The sequence below is a fragment of the Lates calcarifer genome, linkage group LG12 (genome assembly GCF_001640805.2).
Source record: "Lates calcarifer isolate ASB-BC8 linkage group LG12, TLL_Latcal_v3, whole genome shotgun sequence".
In the NCBI taxonomy this organism is placed as follows: domain Eukaryota; kingdom Metazoa; phylum Chordata; class Actinopteri; family Centropomidae; genus Lates; species Lates calcarifer.
The window spans coordinates 15,419,241-15,440,017 of NC_066844.1; the positions used below are offsets into that span (position 1 = coordinate 15,419,241).

The 20,777-nt window shown below is 44.3% G+C and overlaps 1 protein-coding gene across 3 annotated transcripts; it reads left to right on the forward strand.

Annotated features, from left to right (window-relative positions):
* The first annotated feature begins 451 nt into the window (after window positions 1-451).
* Window positions 452-14,204, forward strand: gata2a (GATA binding protein 2a). Of its 3 annotated transcripts, none has more exons than XM_018680074.2 (6): window positions 452-762; window positions 5,099-5,526; window positions 6,342-6,917; window positions 9,634-9,779; window positions 12,103-12,228; window positions 12,968-14,204. In XM_018680074.2, exons 2-6 carry the CDS (start codon window positions 5,298-5,300, stop codon window positions 13,265-13,267), a joined length of 1,377 nt encoding a protein of 458 aa, XP_018535590.1. In that variant the 5' UTR covers window positions 452-762; window positions 5,099-5,297; the 3' UTR covers window positions 13,268-14,204. The 3 variants fall into 3 exon arrangements, with proteins under 3 accessions (XP_018535590.1, XP_018535588.1, XP_018535591.1); XM_018680072.2 differs by lacking the exon at window positions 452-762 and adding an exon at window positions 4,562-4,843; XM_018680075.2 differs by lacking the exons at window positions 452-762; window positions 5,099-5,526 and adding an exon at window positions 5,970-6,238.
* The last annotated feature ends 6,573 nt before the right edge of the window (window positions 14,205-20,777 follow it).

A 20,777-nucleotide genomic window follows, 5' to 3' on the forward strand; every position in this document is an offset into this window, starting at 1 on the left:
GATAATGATTGTGCATGGTATTACCTTGCAGCTGGGACAAGCGGGGACCAAAGGGCCCCTCGACAAAAATGAAGAATTATTTAAGTTTACAGTATTTTACTGCCTGGAGAAGTTAAAGATGTGGGTTAAATTCTCCATCGTTGTGTGCAATTCTGAATTAAATAATATCCAACACTAAGAAGTCTGAAGTCAGATGGTTTTGTAGCTGAAAGCTGACCTGGAGGACCTTTTTTTAAAAAAAATATATATATATATGTATATATCTAATTAATAAAAAAAATAACGCTAAAATGCTGCGATTCTCTGTCAGAGGCAGGTTTATCTCTATTGATCACCTCTTGGGAACAGGTATTGCTGCCAGTTTCTGTCTATTTAACGGGGACCCGGAAGACAGGCTGCTGGCTGACGTGCCATTACGTTGCTGTGTGGCTGCAGCCTCTCATACGGCCGCAGAAGTTTTTTGCTCATATTCAGAGAGGTTTGGATACAGCGAGCGAGGGGGGGAAGAGACTGAGCGCTCTCTGCCAGGTGATGACACAGAGATCAGCGGCTACATACGGGCCACCGGTTCTTTCATGTTGTCTCGACATTATCTTTAAAACGCGGGGCTCCCCTGGACGTCTTTTCCGCATCGGTCTTTTATTTTTTTGCGCCGTTATCTTGGAGAGAGGAGCCGAAGCTGCGCTGTGGATCAGATGGACCCACTTTTCTCCGGTTCGACTCTGAAAGCGCAGCCACTCTTTTCACTGAAGAGTGGAGCAGGTCAGTTAATAATTGTATTTTTTAGACTATCTGGCATTTTAAGTATTCTGCGGGAAAAATTATTTTGCGTTTAAAAAATAAATAATACAAATATATAGGCAGGTAATAATAATTATGAAAAACCTCTAGGTTATCATAGATTGCTATTAACATTATTATAGCAACAACAAACAAACGATAAATAATTTTTCTGCGACATTTCTTGAGCTGTACTTCCCATGAATGTTGAGTAAAGATGTTGGTTTTACGCTTTGTCAATAATATTTACTTTCATATCCTGCCTTAGTCCCTCACAGCTATCCGGTTATTAACTGTACAAACCTTCAACCAGTGAAAGCGGCATTAAATTAACTGTGGGGATCCTATCAGTAATCAGTCTTATTTATTGCAAAGATGCGGTGTTAGGCTGAAATACTTTGGTTATATTCACTGGCAGGCTGCTTTTCTTTTTATGTTCAGACTGGTCGCCTCTGTTATTTTCTAAATAACCAAACAATTTTAAAAAAAAATATGTCCAAAATTAAATATTTAATGCGCCAACTAATAAAAACATTGCGCCCACCAGACGTACAGTATTTCTAAAAATGAATCACGCGGGCACGTAAATACTACTATCAATAATGGCCCACTTTGTTGCCGTGGGCAAGGTGCTGTATTCCTGGAATACTGTAAACCCTCGATCACGAAATGGATTAGTGTATCATCAGCGTGATATTAGTGACGACAAAAGTATTCAATTGTCACGGCTTTAAAATGCATAATGACTGGAGCAATCCCTTTTCATCTGCAGAAAGAGCAGTCACATCACTACAATGGTGGAGCAGAGACAGGGGCGGGCTGGGGGTCTCTACAGGCATGCAGGAGCTGCAGTCAATACATTACACCGACCTCTCCTCTCTCTCTCTCTTACCTGTGTTATTGCCTGCACAAGGCTTTATATAGACTGTGTGTGTGATTCAGATAACATGAAGCAATTGTGTGGAGCTTTCTGAGTTAGTGGAGAGTGTTTGTGGGTGAAAGCTGTGAGCAAGAACTCAAACATCTGTGTATGTTTAATAAATACATGAATGAATGAATCCAGCTGATGAATGAATGAACAGGTTTTGACACTGCTGCTGAGGGGCTGTTGATGCATCTCTGACAGTTTTTTTTTTTTTTTTTTTTAAATCAAACATTGTCCTATGGAGAACTTCACGACAAATGTTCTGTATTTATAGCTCTCAAAAAGGGTTTAGGCTGTGAAGCTAAGAATCATCTTATGCTCCATAATCTTTTTTGTTAATAGACAGACCATGTGTTATGTCCTGCCCCTATTCTGAAATGTTATTATTCTGAGCTCAAACTGCTTAAATGGGAGTGAGTGGTGCTCTCATAGCAGCATCCAGGCCCCTCTCTCAGCAGTTATATGGTCTTGTGTCTGGGTGCTTGTGTCTATAAAGCCCCCCAGTGCCCTGGCTCGATCTAATTAGCCGTGAGTAAAGGGGACAATAATGCTTCAGCTGGTTTGTGTCATTCTCTTCTCTCTGGCTCTGCTTATCTTCACAAGCCCCACTGTGGCTCTTCACACTCCCCCCCCCCCCAAACACACACATATACACACGCACACACAAGAAAGTCAAGCATGCACACACATTCACACAGCCACACACCTCCACTCTGGATAATGATGAATGACCGTGCCCAATGGGAACAAACAGGTAGATAAAGCCAATCCCATTTAATAACAGCATGGATCGGAATGATAATCTTGTTGTTCATTAGCTACTGTGGCTGCACAGCGATACAGTTGTTGCACACAGTTCTCACCCGGTGCAGGAGGTGTTGTGAGAGGGATAGTGTTCTCCAGTCTAGGATAGCATCCCTGGGTGAAACAATACTGCTGTGTCCTTGAGAAAGACAGAGGGAACACAACAGCACCCCCCCCCCGTCACCACCACCACCCCACACCCTCTCCACTAACCCTCCGTCACCCTCTCCCATCTTTTGTTCCAGCACAGATACAAATGGGATTAATGAAGGTATAAATTACAGAGGGCTAAATCCTGCTGAGTAATCCATTTGGCAAACATGCAAACAACAATGGGCATGCTGCAGCAGCTAGGCTGACCCACTATCTAAAAGGCCCAATGGTTAACACAGTCAGAACACAACACAGGCACACAGGCTGACCACTACAGGCTACAGTGAAATGTTACAGTGCTAAGAGAAAAAAAAAAAAAAAAAAAAAGAAAAAGAAGAAAAAAAAAAAAGTCCTTTCACTACTGACCTAAAGAACAAGAGCATCACTGGTCATCCATTCAAGCTCAAACAGAGGCAGTCGTTGTTGCTTCAAGCATGTGTGACAGCAGTTATTCTGCAGCATAAAATGGCTTCTTTTTATTAACTGTAAAAAAAAACGTGTATTATTGATGAATTACAATATTTATTTAAGTACAATGAATTCCATATTAACATAAGCATGTTCTCACTCCACCTGCCAACTACAGCGTATCTCTACACTGGAATGTCAGTTATTCAGGTAGCTGGCCCTCTGCTGCCCCACATGCACTAATTTGTTGATTTTAGGAGTTGACAAGCTCAAAGGGCTGAGCTCATCAACTCACTGCCCCTGGCAACATGCCAGTGAATTTAATGACTGATGACTGAGACACACACACACACACACACACACACAGGCACAGAGATGATGCACACACATTCTGTAGGTATAACATCAGATCACAGCATGGATCGCTGTCCTAATGACCTGCATTGCGGAGTTACGACTAATTCTCTTTTACCTGGAGAATTTTTTCCAGGTAGCACAAGCCTCACGTGACGGCCCCAAACACCCCCCCCCCCTCCACCCACCCACTGGGATTCTGTGACGTCAGGTCTCGGCGTCGGCGTGGCGGCCAGTCTGGGCTCCGAGCACCCCCCCATTTATTCCCTGTCAATCACATATACACACATACAGAACAACAGTGCACGTAGGCCTACGGGCATAGCCTTTAGTCCCTAATCCATACCTGCCAAAATGTGGTTGTATCCTTACAAGCAGCAATAAATGATAACCTATTGATAACAATAATGAAAGTAAATTAATTCGCCTCTGTTACGGGTTTTGATTTCTGTTTTGATTTGTATTGTGAGGTCTGAATGAGGGCGTTAAGAGACACCTTGATGATCTCCAACTGGTTTTCATAGGTGAGGCCTTGCGCCCATCCCTTGTGCCACCAATTGAGAAAAGAGGCGCCCCTTAGTATGCAAACTGTGTTTGACTGCCCTGTTCCCGAGACAAAAACCTCTGTTTTCACAGGCGGAATGCCCTGCTACTAATTAAAGACAATTAGGCGCTCAGAACAATGGGGCCAATTTCAGGGTCATAAATCGACTCCTCCTCTGTTAGTTTTAGAGGTGCTGAAAACTCTGTTTATTTACATAACAGACATATGCGAAAAACAACACATACAATTATTGTTAGTGATGTGAAGCTCAATTGAGCAACTTTAACTGGTAAAAGGAAAAAAAAAAATCAAGGGGTGTGCGAAATTTAAACGTCACTTCAAAGCCATAAAAATCCTCTAAGTTAGTTTATACCCTCTAGAAGATTTTGCAGAAAAGCTCATACAGGTGGAGGCGACTTACTCCATGATTACATTTTTAAATAATTATAATAGTAGGCTAAGTCATACATTGTGGAAAATGAATTTCCCTCCATGTTAAGTGTCTGTCTTTACGCTTATAACTGCCGCTAAAAAAGCAGATTATCAGGGGCCGATTTCTCATTCACTGTGATCTTCATGAGAGAGAAAGACCCCCCGAGAAATTACACTGCTGATTGATAAGTCTTTTAGTTTTTTCGGTGCAGGGAAATGGAAATTGAAAGAGGGAGAGTAGGGATGCAGCGAGCCAATTGTGGCACAGTTGACCGTGATTGGCTCAGACCGAGGCCCCGCCCCACGTGGCTTGATATGGGAATTTACTGGCGCCAGCCGCATCAGTCTGCGCCACATCTCATTAATGAGCCTGAGCACTGCACGGATCAGGAGGTTTACACATCCAAGCTGTATTTGCCGTCAGCTGATCGAAATTGCAACAGGTATCGAGAGGAAACATGTCCGTTTTTTTTTTCTTTATGCGGAGATGGGATGGCATTGCTTCGAGTCTGAGTCAGCCGTGCACTACTTTGTTTTCGACCTGTGGTCACAAGGAGCCTTGCGTGTGCAAAGTTTATTTAATGTGTCAGCTGCTATGATTAGATAAAAATATAACGGATGCTTATTCTTTGCGCGGAGGAGGAGGAGGAGCGGCCACCGTGTCTATGAATTAACATTTTGTTTTCGTCTCATTGCAGGTATCCCTGAGGTGAAAGAAGGAGACCGGGTTATTTAAGGATTCTATTTCTGAAGTAAATAAACAAAGCCGAAACTTTTCACAGCTCAGGAACTATATTGTAAGGAGGATTTAACTTCCACCTGGAGGTAAACATATAGCCTAAAAGTAGCCCAACGCACAGAGACGCATTCAGAGGAGAGGAGACGGCCAGCTCAGCCATGGAGGTCGCAGCGGCCGATCAGTCTCGGTGGATGGCGCACCATCATGCAGTGCTGAACGGCCAGCACCCGGACTCTCACCATCACAGTCTGAGCCACAACTACATGGAGCCCATGGCGCCTTTACTGCCCCAGGACGAAGTTGACATGTTTCTGAACCACTTGGACTCTCAAGGGAACCCTTACTACACCAACTCCCGGGCAAGGGTCACCTACAGCCAAGCACACGGTAAGATGCGCGAAAAGTTTACAGTCGCACTTAAAGCTGTTGATCAGCTGTGATTAGAAATTAGAAACTTGCTTGAAAAATGAGCGCATTTTACTGAGGCGTTATTTATACTTTATATAATGCATCAGTGAACAAACAGAGCTTGCATCAATACTGTGTTTGTTTGTGTGTGCGTGTTGCAGTAGAATATTAATTTAGTACAGAAACGACGAGCTTAACAATTCATGTGCTGCCTAGTAATTTGCTCATAAAAGTCCATCTTAACAATTCTGGGCCGATTCACCAACATAAAAGGAATTTCTAGCAAATGACAGCGAGAGGAAAGGGAAGTATGTCATTTAACCCCTCTCTGTTGGGGCAGGGGTTCTAGAGGGAGAGAGAGAGAGCGAGAGAGAGCGAGAGGCACTTCCCGGATATAAAATAAAAACCGCAAATTTACTAATAACAATCTTTAGTCCGAGAGCTGCAGCTGATGAAAAGATACTGCCCTGACAAGGACCTACTTTTACTGTGTTTTACTGCAGTCACAAGGCCTTTATCACCTCTGTCTTAGATAGGCTGAGATGAGTGAGTTTACTGTCATTTAAAGGAGAACATTTTCTGGATAATTGATCAGTTGTGAAAAAAAGCTTTTCCTTTAAAATTATCTGTTAGTATTTGATCTACATCTGCAACTAAATGTCGGACGTGAATAATTCAGAGCATTTATCAGGTGAGGTCGTTTTGTTATGCTTTGCACACTAGTGGCAAGACTGTTCGTGTTTAAGAGGCTTTAAAGTAAAACATATATTAAAATAGATTATTTTGGATTTCAGCTCGTCTCACTGGGAACCAGGTTTGCCGACCACACCTCATCCACAGCCCCGGAATTCCCTGGCTGGACCCCGGGAAAGCAGCCCTGTCCGCTGCCCACCACCATAACGCATGGGCGGTCAGTCACTTCAGCAAACCCGGCCTGCATCCCACCGGCTCCGGCTACCCATGCAGCAGCAACACCGGCACGGCTCCGGTGTCGTCGCTCACTCCGGCGTCCCACTCCAGCCCGCATCTCTACAGTTTCCCCCCTACCCCTCCGAAAGACGTGTCCCCGGACCCCGGCCCTACCTCCCCGACCTCCACCTCGACCAGGATGGACGAGAAGGAGTCGATCAAGTACCAGGTGCCGCTGACGGACGGCATGAAAATGGAGAGCTGCAGTCCTCTCCGCGGCGGCCTGGCCTCGATGAACAGCCAGGCCGCGGCCACGCATCACCCCATCCCGACCTACCCGGCCTACCCTCTGCATACACCGCACGATTACGGCGGCAGTCTCTTCCACCCCGGCAGCCTGCTCGGCGGGTCCTCCTCCAGCTTTACACCCAAATGCAAAAGCAAAGCCAGATCGAGCTCAGGTGAGTCTCACTTGTGTTTGAGTTTCTCCCTCACACTAGACGAAAAGATCAAACTGATAAGGCCTTATTAAATGGTTATGGTTTATTCAGCTGAGCGGTGAAGCGTTACACACTCAATCAGCCATCAGGAGATAAATGTGTTATTTGTCACCGTGTAACAATGTTATTATATACTGCGACATTTTGTTTACATGAGTGTGTGTTTGTTTCAGATTTTATTTATCTCTTAATCGTCATCTCTTTCTTGCAATTATCTTTAATGCTGATGACACTTCTGCGTTGTTGCTGTAAACGAGTGTTCATTTCCATATCGGACACTTCTCTCTTATGAAAACCTGTCCTGACACGTCTTATCTGTGTCCCATCGCCTCTTGTAAACCCCATCCACTTAAAACGGGTTCAACTTAGAGAAGAATCAAGCATAGGTGAAACTCCTCAGACTAATCGGGGTCAACTATTTACTAAATGTCCAGTTAGGGCCATCATACGTTTCTGGAGTACCGAGTGTGACTTGAAAGAAAAGACAGTGGGATTACACCTAATAACAACTAATTGATTATTCATAAATATCGTTGGGTTGGGGGAAAAAAAATAGACGCAATATTTGTGTTTAAGCAGCGATTAAAGAATGTAACTTTAAAAAAAAAACAAACATATTTCACAAGAACTTTACACGAACTTATTCAATGACTCTCTAACTTGTTATCGCCGGTCTGCGTTCAGACAGTCAAATGGCTTCTTCTTCGTGCTGTTGCCTTGTTTTTCTTTTAAATGTGGCGTTTATTGCACTTTTAAAAAATGAAGTAGTCACGACGCCCTGGCTCCTGCCATATCCTGTATACCTCCAAGTGAACAAATCACGACCTCCACCCCGCCCACCGCTCTCCCCAGTACTAACAAAGCACAGGCGACAGAGCCCTGCTGTTTGTGTTTTTAAGCATGGCCTTGGCCCAGTGCACTGACACAAAGTGGAGTGCAACAGAGTCCACGTTAAACCTGCATCTATGTGTTGATGAGAGCGTGTTTAATAACACTGTCACTGTGGGCTCAGAGACCAGTGCATTGAGTAATCCTGATTAAACATGCACATAATTGGTTTTCCTCTTACCTAAAATCCTCAAAGCCAGTGAAATTGTTTATAATAAAACACAGGCTATTTTCTGACTGTCTGGAGGAGCACCTGATTCAATATTCTGCATGTGTTGGGAGTAATATTTAGACGTTATGCCTGACATTAATGTGCAGACGTTTGAAAAACAACTCAGTCTGGTAATGGCTCTGTAATTTCCCTACATTGTTTCAGCTGTTGTACTTTGGATTAATGGACAAAAAGTAACAACAGACATCTTAGACTGTTAACAAGTTGATCTAAATGTTGCTGTGCGATTATCGATATTGCCACCCATTGTTCCACTGTGCTTTTTAACACACCTGGGAGAATGCTCACTGGCTGATAATCTGAGTGAATGTGAGCTGCTGTAGCAGAGAAATGTTATACTGTGACATTTAAAAGAAGTTGGCCAGACTGTGCCTGAATCAGTAGCACAAACATATCAGCTGCGGCATTAAAAAGACTCTTATCTATCAAAGTCGATGTCCAGTGCCAGTAATGGTGATTGACTGTTGTACAAAATGCCACAATGACATTTCAGCTGTCAGCACATACACCTTACAGTGGTGTGGCTTCCTGTTGAACTAGCCTCAAACCAGAACTCCTCCTCCTCCTCCTCTCTACACCAACTTTTCTCATGCAGCTTTCATCTTCCTATTTTTGTTGGTCTTATTTCAACACTATACATTGCAAAAGACATAATACATCAGTCATTGTTGATGAATATTTGAGGCGTTAATGACCCCGCTTTAATGTGGTTGTTGGACTTACGAAACACTTAAGAGGATGAAAAGGGAGTTACAAAAAAGCGGCGAGATGCATTTCAAAAGGAACATAGCTTTTTGCTCAGGTCACATTCCATTGTTGAGCAAGGGTGGGACTTTGGGTGTCGCTAGCATTATAACAGGAATAATGAGAGGATGCTCTAGGGAGAGAGGGATACTTGAATTAAATGAATCGGTCGGTTCAGCAACAGGCTCTTTGAAGTCAGTCAAACCTGTATGGGAGAGCGGACCATGTGGGAATAACTAAAAAAGCAGGTTTTATAGAGAGGTATGCATGGGAGGGCTATTTCTGATCCAGTCACTGCTCAAGAAGAATACAAACTCCACCAAGATAATGTTGGACTGATCACCATTTCTATATTATTAATTGCAGGCAACTGGCATGCAAGGTTTTCATTAAAGACTGCAACACTGTCCGGCACATTTAATACCACCACCACACACTTATGTTTCCTCTCATGGGTGCCCACTGAGCTGATGAATAATGTAGTCCTAATTTGATGGTGTGTCTCATTCTTCTTGTTGGACACCTCTGGACATGTTCTGGCTGTCTGTGGCCTCCCCGCTCTGGATCGTTTTACATAGAGGTGTCTGTGTCCATGACAGCCGTGCACACTCGGTGCACCTGCACGCTCATATGGACACTGTCACCATCGTGAGACAGATTTTGACTTCATATTACAGGGCCATCTAGGGTCATTCAACGCTGTACAGTTGCCCGATTGGGCTGCACAGCTGCTACACGTTGCCTCTGGCAGAGGGTGAATTTTTTAATTATATAAAATTTCTTCTTCTCTCCCCCTCTTGAACTTATATGCAGAGGGCCGTGAATGTGTAAACTGTGGTGCCACCTCCACCCCTCTGTGGCGACGGGATGGTACTGGCCACTACCTGTGCAACGCCTGTGGACTGTACCACAAGATGAACGGCCAGAACCGACCACTCATCAAGCCCAAACGTAGACTGGTGAGTTCTCACTCCGTCACCTCACTCTGAGAGAGAAGGCGCCCAAATATGAGCACAAAGCAGATGCCAGGAGCACAATTCCAGGAAAGTTATATTTTCCCTATGATCTTCCTGGAATTGTTTGTCCCTCTCACCCCCTGATGATCCGCCTTCATGGCCTGTTACAATACTGCTACTATTGCCATTGTTCGTGCTATCATTATTGCTGGTACTCCTGATACTGTTTCTGATACCAATGCCCATGCTGCTTTAGTTAACACCATGCTCGAGTAAATGAAAAGCAGCATGGACACAGAACGTATGTGTTGTTGGTGTACCACTGCGCTGGGGCTGCACAGCCACTTCTGACATCAACCATATACTGAGTATGGATGAATTTCTATGTGGCTTAATATATCTATTTTATGGCACCAAAACGGTTTATGAATCTGTGTATTTAAATTATTTGCTATCTATCTATCTATCCTGAAACAGGAGATATATGAATTATTGTTTATCTTTTTATAGCCTCTTACTGTCATTATTATTAAAGTTTTGTGGTTTACAGTAACTCCTGAGTTCTTTGCTATTCAGTTGAAAAATGTGTTTTACATTTTTTTTTACTAGTAGTTGCTTCGTCAACAAACAAACAAATCCAGGCACTTTGTTATAGAAATTTGTAACTAGCCACAAATAAAAATATTAACTGGTTAGTAGAAATAAATATAAGCACCCAGCTTATAAAATTTATTGTTATTATTTTTAAGAGTTGCATAGTTAATACTACGACTAATAATAATGATAACGACAATAGCAACAATAATAGAGACATACTGCGAATCAGTGTTAGAAAAATTAAACAATAAAAAGTTTAGCAGTGGTTTAACCTTTTAACTTTAATTTAAAAAAAAGGTCTGGTCTTTATCATTTAGCCAGGGTAATTATGATTGTGGAGGCTGTAGCCTGGGTTTAATGGTCTTCATTAACGTTAGTTGGTAATTTGACTTGCCAATAAATGGGCCGCTATCAGTCGATCGGTAATGATATTCAGGGGGAAAAAAAAAACCTAGAGATTATTTTTTAAAAATCCTATTTTTTCGTGTTGTTCCTTGACCACCTCCACGTCGTCCCTCCTCGTGAAAAGTCCATTACATTTTCCACTGGCTCGGCCCATGTGGCTGTAGCTTTTGCATTTTCAGCTCAAGTGTTTTTCAGAGTTGTGTTCAAAGGGGCATCCAGTTGTTTCCTATCCGGATATCTGCCCGGCCCAGATAAGGAAGTCAGGCTCCCGGCTGTTTCCGCCCTCAACCAGCGCGCTGCATTCTCTATGGCCAGACTGACATATACTGTAAAGAGATTATCACAACACTGGAGGAGCCGCTTATGTGTGAAGAGACAGACCGTGAGGGGCGGGCATTGGAAAATAAATGGATTTATGTTCTTCTCGTGTTTGTCATTCTCTGTGGGCAGTGTACAGTCTTAATGCGCAGCGGCTTTTTTTTTTTTTAATTCTCAAAATATAGGGTTACGTATTTTATTTCGTATAAAAATGATCGGGGTTATTGTTGCTCTCCAGGTCAATAGAAAAGAGTCCACCTGAAATTAATTAAAAGGAAAACCTGGATGCTGCTTGTGAAGCAAAGAGCCGCAGGGTTCTTGCATGTAAAGCTAATGTTTCTTATTATGTGTGAAGAATTGATCTGCAATGGACGCAGGAGCACACTGCCAGGCAGGACACCGGGTCTTACACGACTTGTAGCCCAGTTTCCGTGGATCAGGATAAATAGAGGGTTTACACAAGGCCTCTATTCTAACTTGTTAATGCCGGCGTACTTATTTTAATTAATTAAATATGATAATTACCCACAGACATGTACAGAGAATAAAGCATTCTCTACAAAAATGCCCCCATATCTTATTGCACAAATTAGAAAATTTGATCATGGCTGTAGCGGTCTGCATACATGCAATTGATTTAGTAGAGGAGTTAAGTAATTTTTCCAGTCTGTGTGACGCTTCTTTTGATTTTTGATTTTTTTTTTCTTTGCACATGGTTCTGCGGTTAAAGTTGAAGCCTCACGAAAACCCACGTGCCGCCTTTTAATTTAAGAAAAACTTTCTGTCTCTTATTGGTTTTGTGCTGAGGCAGAAATCACAGATTCGTTGCATGCAGTGTCAGCGCTGTGGCTTTAATAGGAGAATGGATAAATGATAAGCCTTCTATAGGTGTCTAAATAACCGTGATATTCAGTGTTTTTTTGTGCAGCCCGGTGTCCGCGCTGACCTCTCTCTACAACACGTCAGTTGGTCATTATTCATGATGTCTTTTCTCTGCTTCCTGCAGTCCGCTGCTAGACGTGCAGGCACCTGCTGTGCAAACTGCCAGACCACCACCACCACCCTGTGGAGGCGCAACGGGAACGGAGACCCGGTGTGTAACGCCTGCGGCCTTTACTTTAAACTGCACAATGTAAGTAGTCTGAAAAAAAAAAAACCACACATCAACACTGAACTCAAGTGCGGAGTTTTTGGAGGGGAGGAGAGGGGAGGGGAGGAGGAGGAGGAGGATAGAGGAGGATAAGAGGGGAGCTGGTCGTTAACTGGTCAAGTGGGCGGACAGTTGGTATCGATTTAGGAGCAGAGAAACTGTGAGAGTGTGGAGGCAAAGCCTGCTCACCCTGTCGAGCAGAACCCACCGGTCGCCCTTTTTTTTATTAATCCATCGTTGTTTCAATGGGGGGCGTTACTCCCAGGAGAGACAGCAGGGTGGGACTGTCATTCTGTGTAACGGCGTCGGTTACACTGATGAGGATTTGTCTGAGACTGCTCTTTTCAGCCCAAGCCTGGTCCTCATCCCCATGTATTCATATTGACCAGGACGGTTCTGTTTGGTTTTGAATCAGACAAAAGCTAAAAAAAAAAAAAAAAACGCCCCTGACTCGCCTTATAATGGAGCTATATATGCAAAACAGCTGCTCGTTATTTATAGCATTTATTTCACACTGGTGTAACTCATATTAGGCTAGCATGAAAAACAAGCATGTAAATCCTAATTGGCAGTGCAATATGTGACATATTCCCAGTGACAATTTAAATTATGAGCTGGTTAACAGTCTGTAACAAACAGCAAAGTAACTCTTTACCACTATAATGTAGTGTTGTGCAGTTTGTGTCTGGTTTGCCTTGAACTAATGAGCCGCTCTCCACAGGTTAACAGACCCCTGACCATGAAGAAAGAGGGCATCCAAACGCGCAACCGCAAGATGTCCAGCAAGTCCAAGAGGAACAAACGAGCAGGGGACGGCTTCGACGAGCTGTCCAAGTGCATGCAGGACAAGGCCTCTCCTTTCGGCGGTGCACCCGGCCTCACCAGCCACATGACCCACATGGGTCACTTGCCCCCCTTCAGCCACTCGGGACACATGCTGCCTACTCCCACGCCCATTCACCCTTCATTCGGTCACCCCCACCATTCCAATCGCTCGCCAGTCTGGGCTGAGCCTCACTGAGGCCCCTCCAGACCCAGAACTCCTTCGCCTGTTGGAGCCATCGCATCGCCATTAACACTAAATGGCCTTCACATCACGTCGAAAGCTGAGCAGACTTGTTGCGTCATGTACAGTGGTTGGAGGGGAGGTACTTTCAGTCGGACTTAATGACTGAAGGTCGCGTCATGCCTGACCTCACTGATGGGACGCTGCAGAGAGCAGGACTTTAGCGGACTCTGTGAAGAGCTAATGTGACGAGGGGCTTTTTAGTCTCTGGGTGACTGAGGCTTGCAGGAATGGAGTGAATGGAGATGCTTGTCATTCTTTTTGCTTATTTTTACTAAGTCACTTTGGTACCTGCCTCTCCATGACCCTGTAACAGGAAACTCACGAGAGGTCTTAAAAAGAACCGCTGTTTCCACCTCATTATCATCTCGTCATATACTGAGATTTGTGCACCCTGTCCATCCCAAGGCTGCCGTCCACAACTGCTATGGACACACAGACAGACAGACTCTTCAGTGCTGGAGGTCTAAAGACTGGCTAACAGCTACAGCACCCGTACGCCTCGGTTACCAACCAGTCAGGCCCAGACTACAATACCCACGAACCAGTGCTCTCCTCACATGCTGGATTGTACACCACCACAACGTTCACCTGTTTTTAATAATGGACTTTTATGGAAAAAAGACACAGTAAATAAAGTGTTTATAAATGCTTAATTGCTATTATTGTTGTTATATTTGATGTTATAATTATTGCTACGATAATTTATTTTCACTCTTTAAGCTTTCGTCAAAGACACATGGAAACTGTTATGATTTTAATTTCATGGTTATTATGTAAAGAAAAACACTGACCTATCTTAGATATAAAAAAAAAGTCCCTGAGCTGTATGTTTTTATCATTTTTCCATCTCACAAAAGTAAAGGAAATAAAGTTTAATACTGAAGTAAAATCCGTCGCTGCCTCTTCAGTTTAGTCTGTCTTGATCACTCTTGTGCTTATATCTTGTATGTACACGTAAACATACAGCATTAACCAAAACTCTCCTTCTAATGAAGACTGCTTGATTATTAAAATCATAAGTGATATCAGATGTATCAAGGAAAGCTCTGTGATCCCTTAAGCGTGGTAATGCTTTGGTCAAGCTCCTCCTCTATCTGTGATGGCGCGTTGTTAAGAGAAGGCCTCTTTGTGGAGCCGAGGCCCCAGGCTGGACCATTGTGCCCAGACAGCAGACTCCAGCAAAGGGCTCCCAAGTCACACACAGTCATACATATGCGCATTACCACATGCTCTCTCTCTCTCACACACACACACACACAGACGGAAAAAAAAACAAATACAAAACCTAATTCACACCCTTGTTTAACCAGATAACCTCTTATGTAGCTGCAGTGGTTTTTCTATAAATTTCTATGTGGCAAATACTGAGTCATGAGTCCGGTTCAGTGGGAGCCGTTCTCGCTCCCCGTGTCTGTCAGAGTGGCCCTCTCTCTTGGCCGCGGTGATTGGAGTGAGAGGAAGGACAGCGGGTCTTTAGTGGGAGAGAGAAGAGGAAGGAAAGGCAATCAGGCGACCTGAGCAAACACGTGGGGGTCTGCTCAGACCCTTTGCACACAGATGTGCGCGCAGCTGAGGCTGCCAGGAAGCAGGCGTCGACTCTGTTTCTCCCTCATCTCGTCGTCTTTTTCTTTCTCTTTCTCTTTGTTTTGTTTATCTTGTTTCACTCTCCCCCTTTCTGTTCTCCCATTTATTCTGTTTGTCTTTGACTCTCCTTCACTCTCTGTTCCTATGCTGGTCATTCTGTCTCTCCCTCCCATTTGGACGATTACAGTAAAATAAAGGGGCTGAAGAAACTTTGAACAGAGCCAGCCACTAATGAGTCTGCTCGATTAGGGCCAATTTGAGGTCATCATCACTGAGTTCAGCATGGCCTCACACACCCACGGCACAAACCATCCGATTAAACAGTCCGAGCTAAAAGTGGACTACCACCCCTCCCTGAACCCTCCACCCTGCTCACATCTGCTGGACTGCTGTAGAGGTTCATCTGCTGGGGTTTCCCCAGAGGCTTGATCAGGTCAAATTGGAAATAATATTTATTCAGGGATTTATATAGGTGCTGTTTTGTTATTCTGTGTGGCTGGAGCACTCTGTCGTCAGTTCATGCTACATCTTAGCACCTTCAATACTGACTATCAGTACACACATGGATACAGGACTGGAGGACTGCATCTGAGTGTCTATTTTCAGAGTGGGGGCTCCCACTACCCCCCGATCCACTTGCTGAACATCAGTGAAAATGTAATGCCTGACTGCCAATAAGCAGTCTAGCCATCTGTGTGTAGCATAGTGCTGTGGGTGCTGGGCCGTGTACAGGCCACGGCTCCAGCGAGTTGTGTGCTGCTGCAGCCAGCGACTCTGCTCGGCCGGGCTTGGCCGAAGTCCCGGAGTCTGAGAGGGGGAGACAGGAGGGAGCCAGCACTCTTCAATGAGGCCCTCCAGAGGGAAGGAGCAGCCCTCCCAAAAATAATACAGCAGTCTGCCAGGCCAGCGAGTCCCAGAGCTGCCCTTGCCTCAACACACACACACACACACAACCCCCCCACCCCCCACTCCCACCCCCAACACACACACACACACACACACACACACACACACAGACATGAACACATATGAGTTCATACCTACAAGGATGGGGTGTGACAAAGCTTCTGATGCGGATGCAGAGGCAGTGTTTGTGTTTATAGGAAGCCAGGCTACATTTCAACTTCTAGGGCCTGAGAAGCAAGCACATGACATGCACACTTGCTCTTGAAATGAATGCTTGGCAAAGTGTCTTGGTAGACAGCATGTGCCACTGCTGCTCCATTTTCTTTAACATTCACTTTATACAGACTCTGCAATGTGAGGGCTTTGTATACTTTCTACTCACCAAGCCTCACTAGACCAACAGCTACATTGAACAAGACATCCCCTCCTGACTCACATCATGAATTATGAGACACCAAAAGAGCCATAAAATAGGATGTTACTTATCTTCACTATCAGAGTGGCGTTGCATGGAGGAGATGAAGAGGAGAGATCTCAGATGCGTTGGCGGGGTGAACGTGGTGGCCACCTAGATCAGAGCACGGAGAGGTTTACGACTTCAACCTGGAACTGGATGTTTCAACTCATCTCAACTCCCACCCTCCTTTTTCTTTCTCCGCTCTGCTCTTCCGTTTGTCCTCCCCCACCATCTCCACCCCCGGCACTGCTCATTCCCTCTGAGAGCTATGTGCAACTCTCCATCTCTTCCATTTTCCCTCCAGTCTCCAAACCCCTTTGCTACTCCCACTCTTTTCTTGTCTCCCACTCCCCCAGTGTATTTGTTTTTCTGTCAAATTGAATTAGCAGAATCAAAAGGTATCCCGACCATCCCCTCACAAAGTTGAGTTAGGGAGAGAGACACGTAGAAGATGAAAGGAAGTGGAGCGCAGTTCAGATGCAGGTCCTTTAGTGTGTGTGTTGCAGTGGGGGTTGACCTTTGCCTGGGCCTAACTAAAAAAGCATCCCTCCTTCCTCAGACCCCTAGAAGGATATTAAAGCTGCAAGTCGGGACAGTATTTAGATACTACAAACATGGGACATGTATTCTTGTCTTTATTTGCTGTAACGTTCCCTTAGTAAGTAGCTTGTTTGTTGACCTTAAGCAAAAAGAGAACTTATGCTTTGCCTATGATGAAGCATTAACTAAGCTCTTAAGTCTTTGAAATGTAATTGCTACCAAGTCATAGTGATTGTGCTATGAAGAGACCCACATGTGAACTTCCTCTTTTCACGGATCAAGTGAAATTCATAGAAATACTCCGCTGACAGAGCCTGACAGGAAAAAGGTGGGTATGTTCAGAAAAACACCTGGTACACACTATTCATGGAAACCTCCACAGACACACCATCTAACACTTGAACAAGTCTTTTAACACTTGTAAAATTAATCAGCCATGCCATATAGCAATTATGTGATGGGAAAGGCTTTGACAGAAATAACTGTCACTCTCAGAGAAACAGAGCTGACAGCAGATAATCACTGATGACCTCTGTTGACAGGAAGCAACCGCATCCTGACCTGCCAGAACATCAAATCTTACTGAGGATCTCTCCAAATGTCAGAAATTAGTCAGAAAACGTCAAAACTGTTTTGATCTTGCATCATTTTTGGCTCCTCCATGACCCCTATTTCCCATCATGCCTTCTTTCCTACTTCAGGCCCAACAATGAAAGGCTGCTAGATAGTTACAGCTGCATACCAAGCATGGCTTTTCATAGCAGTGGAAAAAAAGAGAAAAAAAGAAAAACAGGAAGTGAGAAGTTGAAACAGGAAATACTTATGTTGTACTATTAGGACCAATTAAGACCAGAGAGGTCTGAAACAGACAGCAAAAGATACTGTTTATGAGCGGCTCTATGTTTGTAAAGAATTTTGGTGTAATTCTCCACAAGGTTTTTATCCTGCAGCATAATGTTCCATATTGTTCTATATTATATGTTCTATTTAGGACAAAATCGGTCTACCACTGGCTTTGTTAACACATACTTTATTATTATTTGGGCTAATGAAAGTGTTTCCATAGATACTATGCTCAGACACAAGAACTAACCATTTGATAGTGCTAACCTTGAGGATATAATATATTTTTAGACTTATTTGAAATGCAGGTTTATATTTTTCATGCCTGCAACCATTGTGTATTTTGAGTGTGAAGTAGGCTTAAAAGTATCTATCATCTAATAGTCAAACTTTTATGGTTGTCAAATAAGATATAGAATTTATTTGAACATGTTTTACCCTCAGAAAAACTTTTTTCTCCATTCATACCACCCTCCGTGGGATAGCTTGCTAATATGAAAGTAGAGAAGTGAAAGAAAGAGGGAGAGTGTTTCATGTCCCTCATAAGTGGCTGGTGATATACCTTATTACCACAGTTTGTGGTTTTAAAAAGGTTGAGAGAATGCACTAATAATGAAAGTGGTTTATGAGTAGTGTAGTAGTAGTAGTTACAGGTCTTTGTGGCAGCTATCCTCCCAATGATTATCCCCACTCTAACTCAGTATCCACTTGTCTGATTGTCAGGATGTTGCCATCATGTTGTGTCTGGGTTGTTCTGTTTGCACACAATCCCCGCTGAAATGAGGCTGATACAAAATCCTGGCCCCATTCAGTTCCCCTAATCACACGAACTTGCTGCAATTCAAATTATGAATTGGCATCAGTCATCTGCTCAGGTCACACATTTTTTTTTTTTGTACACTAGTCAAGTGTTAAAAAAGTAGCTGTCAGAGGCAGGGTGTGGACATGCAGAGCACCCCTCCCATGACTCACCCTGAAAATGAGGTCAGTCTCCTCTCACCTGGGACAAAGAGCATTCAGGATGTTCACCTGGGACAGGTAGTGTTCAGGTCTCTTTCATGCCTTATTCTGCTGTGCTGAGGCCCTCCTGCTCACCTGCTCCGACAGACAAATTCATCCCCACTGTCTCAGGACAAATAAGCCCATTCATCTGGAGTCTCCCATTGACAAACCGGGGGGCAAGTACAGTACTAAAGCCTGGGAGGGCTCAGGGGAGTGGGCGTCTGGACCTGCCATCCTCTTCCGCACCCATATAATGTCCCTCACTATTCCCAGCCCCCGCCCCTCTCCACTCGCTTTTTTTTTTGGCTTTCACTAGCAGGTAACTGGAGAAAGGCATGAGTGGGGGAGTTGAGGGCACCCTGGCTCATGGCCAGGAGTGAAAGGATGGGACCCAGGTGCCTACCCCTGGATACATCCTCTGGACACTCCCACAGGGACTGATGACCAGACAGAGAATGGGAGGACAGTGGAGGACAGTAGAAGCCCACAGAGACCTGCTCTGCCCTGCTCAGACTCCCAAGCTGTTCAGCTTGCTATTGTGGTCTAACGATGGTTGCTTGTGTGGTGGATTAAGTGACAGAGCTGCTCGGCGGCTGATCTGAATTCACTTTCAAGCCTACTTCCTTCTCATGGACAGATTTGTCCTCACAACACAGCACAGCTGCTCTTAATGTACTGAGGTATTCAGGTGCATCCAGATCGCTCGCTTGCATAATACACCTCTGCTGATGTTTGCCTGTATGCAGAGGTACACCAGAGAAATGCTGACACGACTGCTTAATCTCATAGAAGAAGTCAGCCGGCCAGGCCTCATTTCAGCTCAGCTCATCTTGTCACTCATGCACAAAGACAGCATGAGCTGAGGGCATTCCTAGATGAGTTTTTCCCCCAAGTGTTTATCTTCAACACAAGAATGTTGTGTCTCTGGCTGTGTTTACCCAATACTTGTCAGGTTATAAGAGATAGGAAGACACAAACACGCACACATACACAGGCCAGTTTTATGATGAGTGAACAATGAATGAAACACAGTGTGCTTCATTTAAAAAAGCCGTAATATGATTAGACCATTACTGGACCGCAGGGACATTTTGGAGGGCGATAAGAGAGAGGAAAGTGTTATTTCTAATGGGCAAAGTTGTGGATGTGAGGAGTTTTATTTGATCCACACAGCTGATAGAACAGGAAGAAGTATTTGATATGTATCACTGTATCAATGCTTTATTCTTTCTTACACAGAAGTTTAGCAGTAACTGACACCTCTTATTTCTGATCAGCAAAGTCGGAAAGACTATAGTTTGTAGTGTATTTTACCTCAGCAACCTTAACATCCACGGTATTGGACAGACAACCTGTTCTCCATATTCAACTTTTGTTTTACTTTAAACCAGTCTCTGGATAGGAGATGTGTGCAGACCTGCAACCATTACACGGTAGCTGCCAGAATTCAGTGGAGACAGAAATTATCAGTGGCATCACATGCGCACACACTCACACATGCACTGCAGGCCTATCGGTTGAGGATCGGTATGAAAGGGCGTTGTGCTCACTCATTGGCTCAGTGGGATGTTGCAACCCCAGCACCTAACTGGTCCTTATCTCCCCTGAGCAGACTGCGCAGCTTGATATGCATCTGTCATATTTGTCGGAAAGAAAGACACCGTGGTAAGAGCACGATGAGTCAAAAAAACGGGCCAGTGACATAAACTCACTTCCCTGCGGTTTCTGCATGATCACGATCATTTCTTGTCTGCGTTGTACTCCCTGGTTGAGAAGACGCTCAACACAAAACAAGTCCAGTGCAGTTATGGATGCCTGATATTAAGCACTGGCATTTGCATTTTTTTTGTGTGCGGATATCACCGTACACCTGATCACTGACAGTGCTTACATGCCTGCACAGGTGTACACTTGTACATTGTACACTGTTCACGGCAGTCGTGCCGTCCTGTAAGAAAACATGAAGCCAAGAGCAGATTGCCATCATTCCATCGTGGCCATCACCATGACGACAGATAAGGCCCTGTCCTCTTGTCGTCATAGCGGCCTTGCATCAGCTCCATCAGCTGCTGTGGCTAGCTGAGCCTCTGACTGTGCGGGTATGAGTGTCTATCTGTGGGCTATCTGGCC

What these genes read in the sequence shown, in the direction of transcription:
- gata2a (XM_018680074.2), top strand. Translation starts at nt 5,298, where the DNA reads ATGGAGGTCGCAGCGGCCGATCAGTCTCGGTGGATGGCGCACCATCAT. An exon ending in CAAAGCCAGATCGAGCTCAG is followed by an intron (nt 6,918 to 9,633) that starts GTGAGTCTCACT and finishes ACTTATATGCAG; the next exon opens with AGGGCCGTGAATGTGTAAAC. An exon ending in TTTACTTTAAACTGCACAAT is followed by an intron (nt 12,229 to 12,967) that starts GTAAGTAGTCTG and finishes CGCTCTCCACAG; the next exon opens with GTTAACAGACCCCTGACCAT.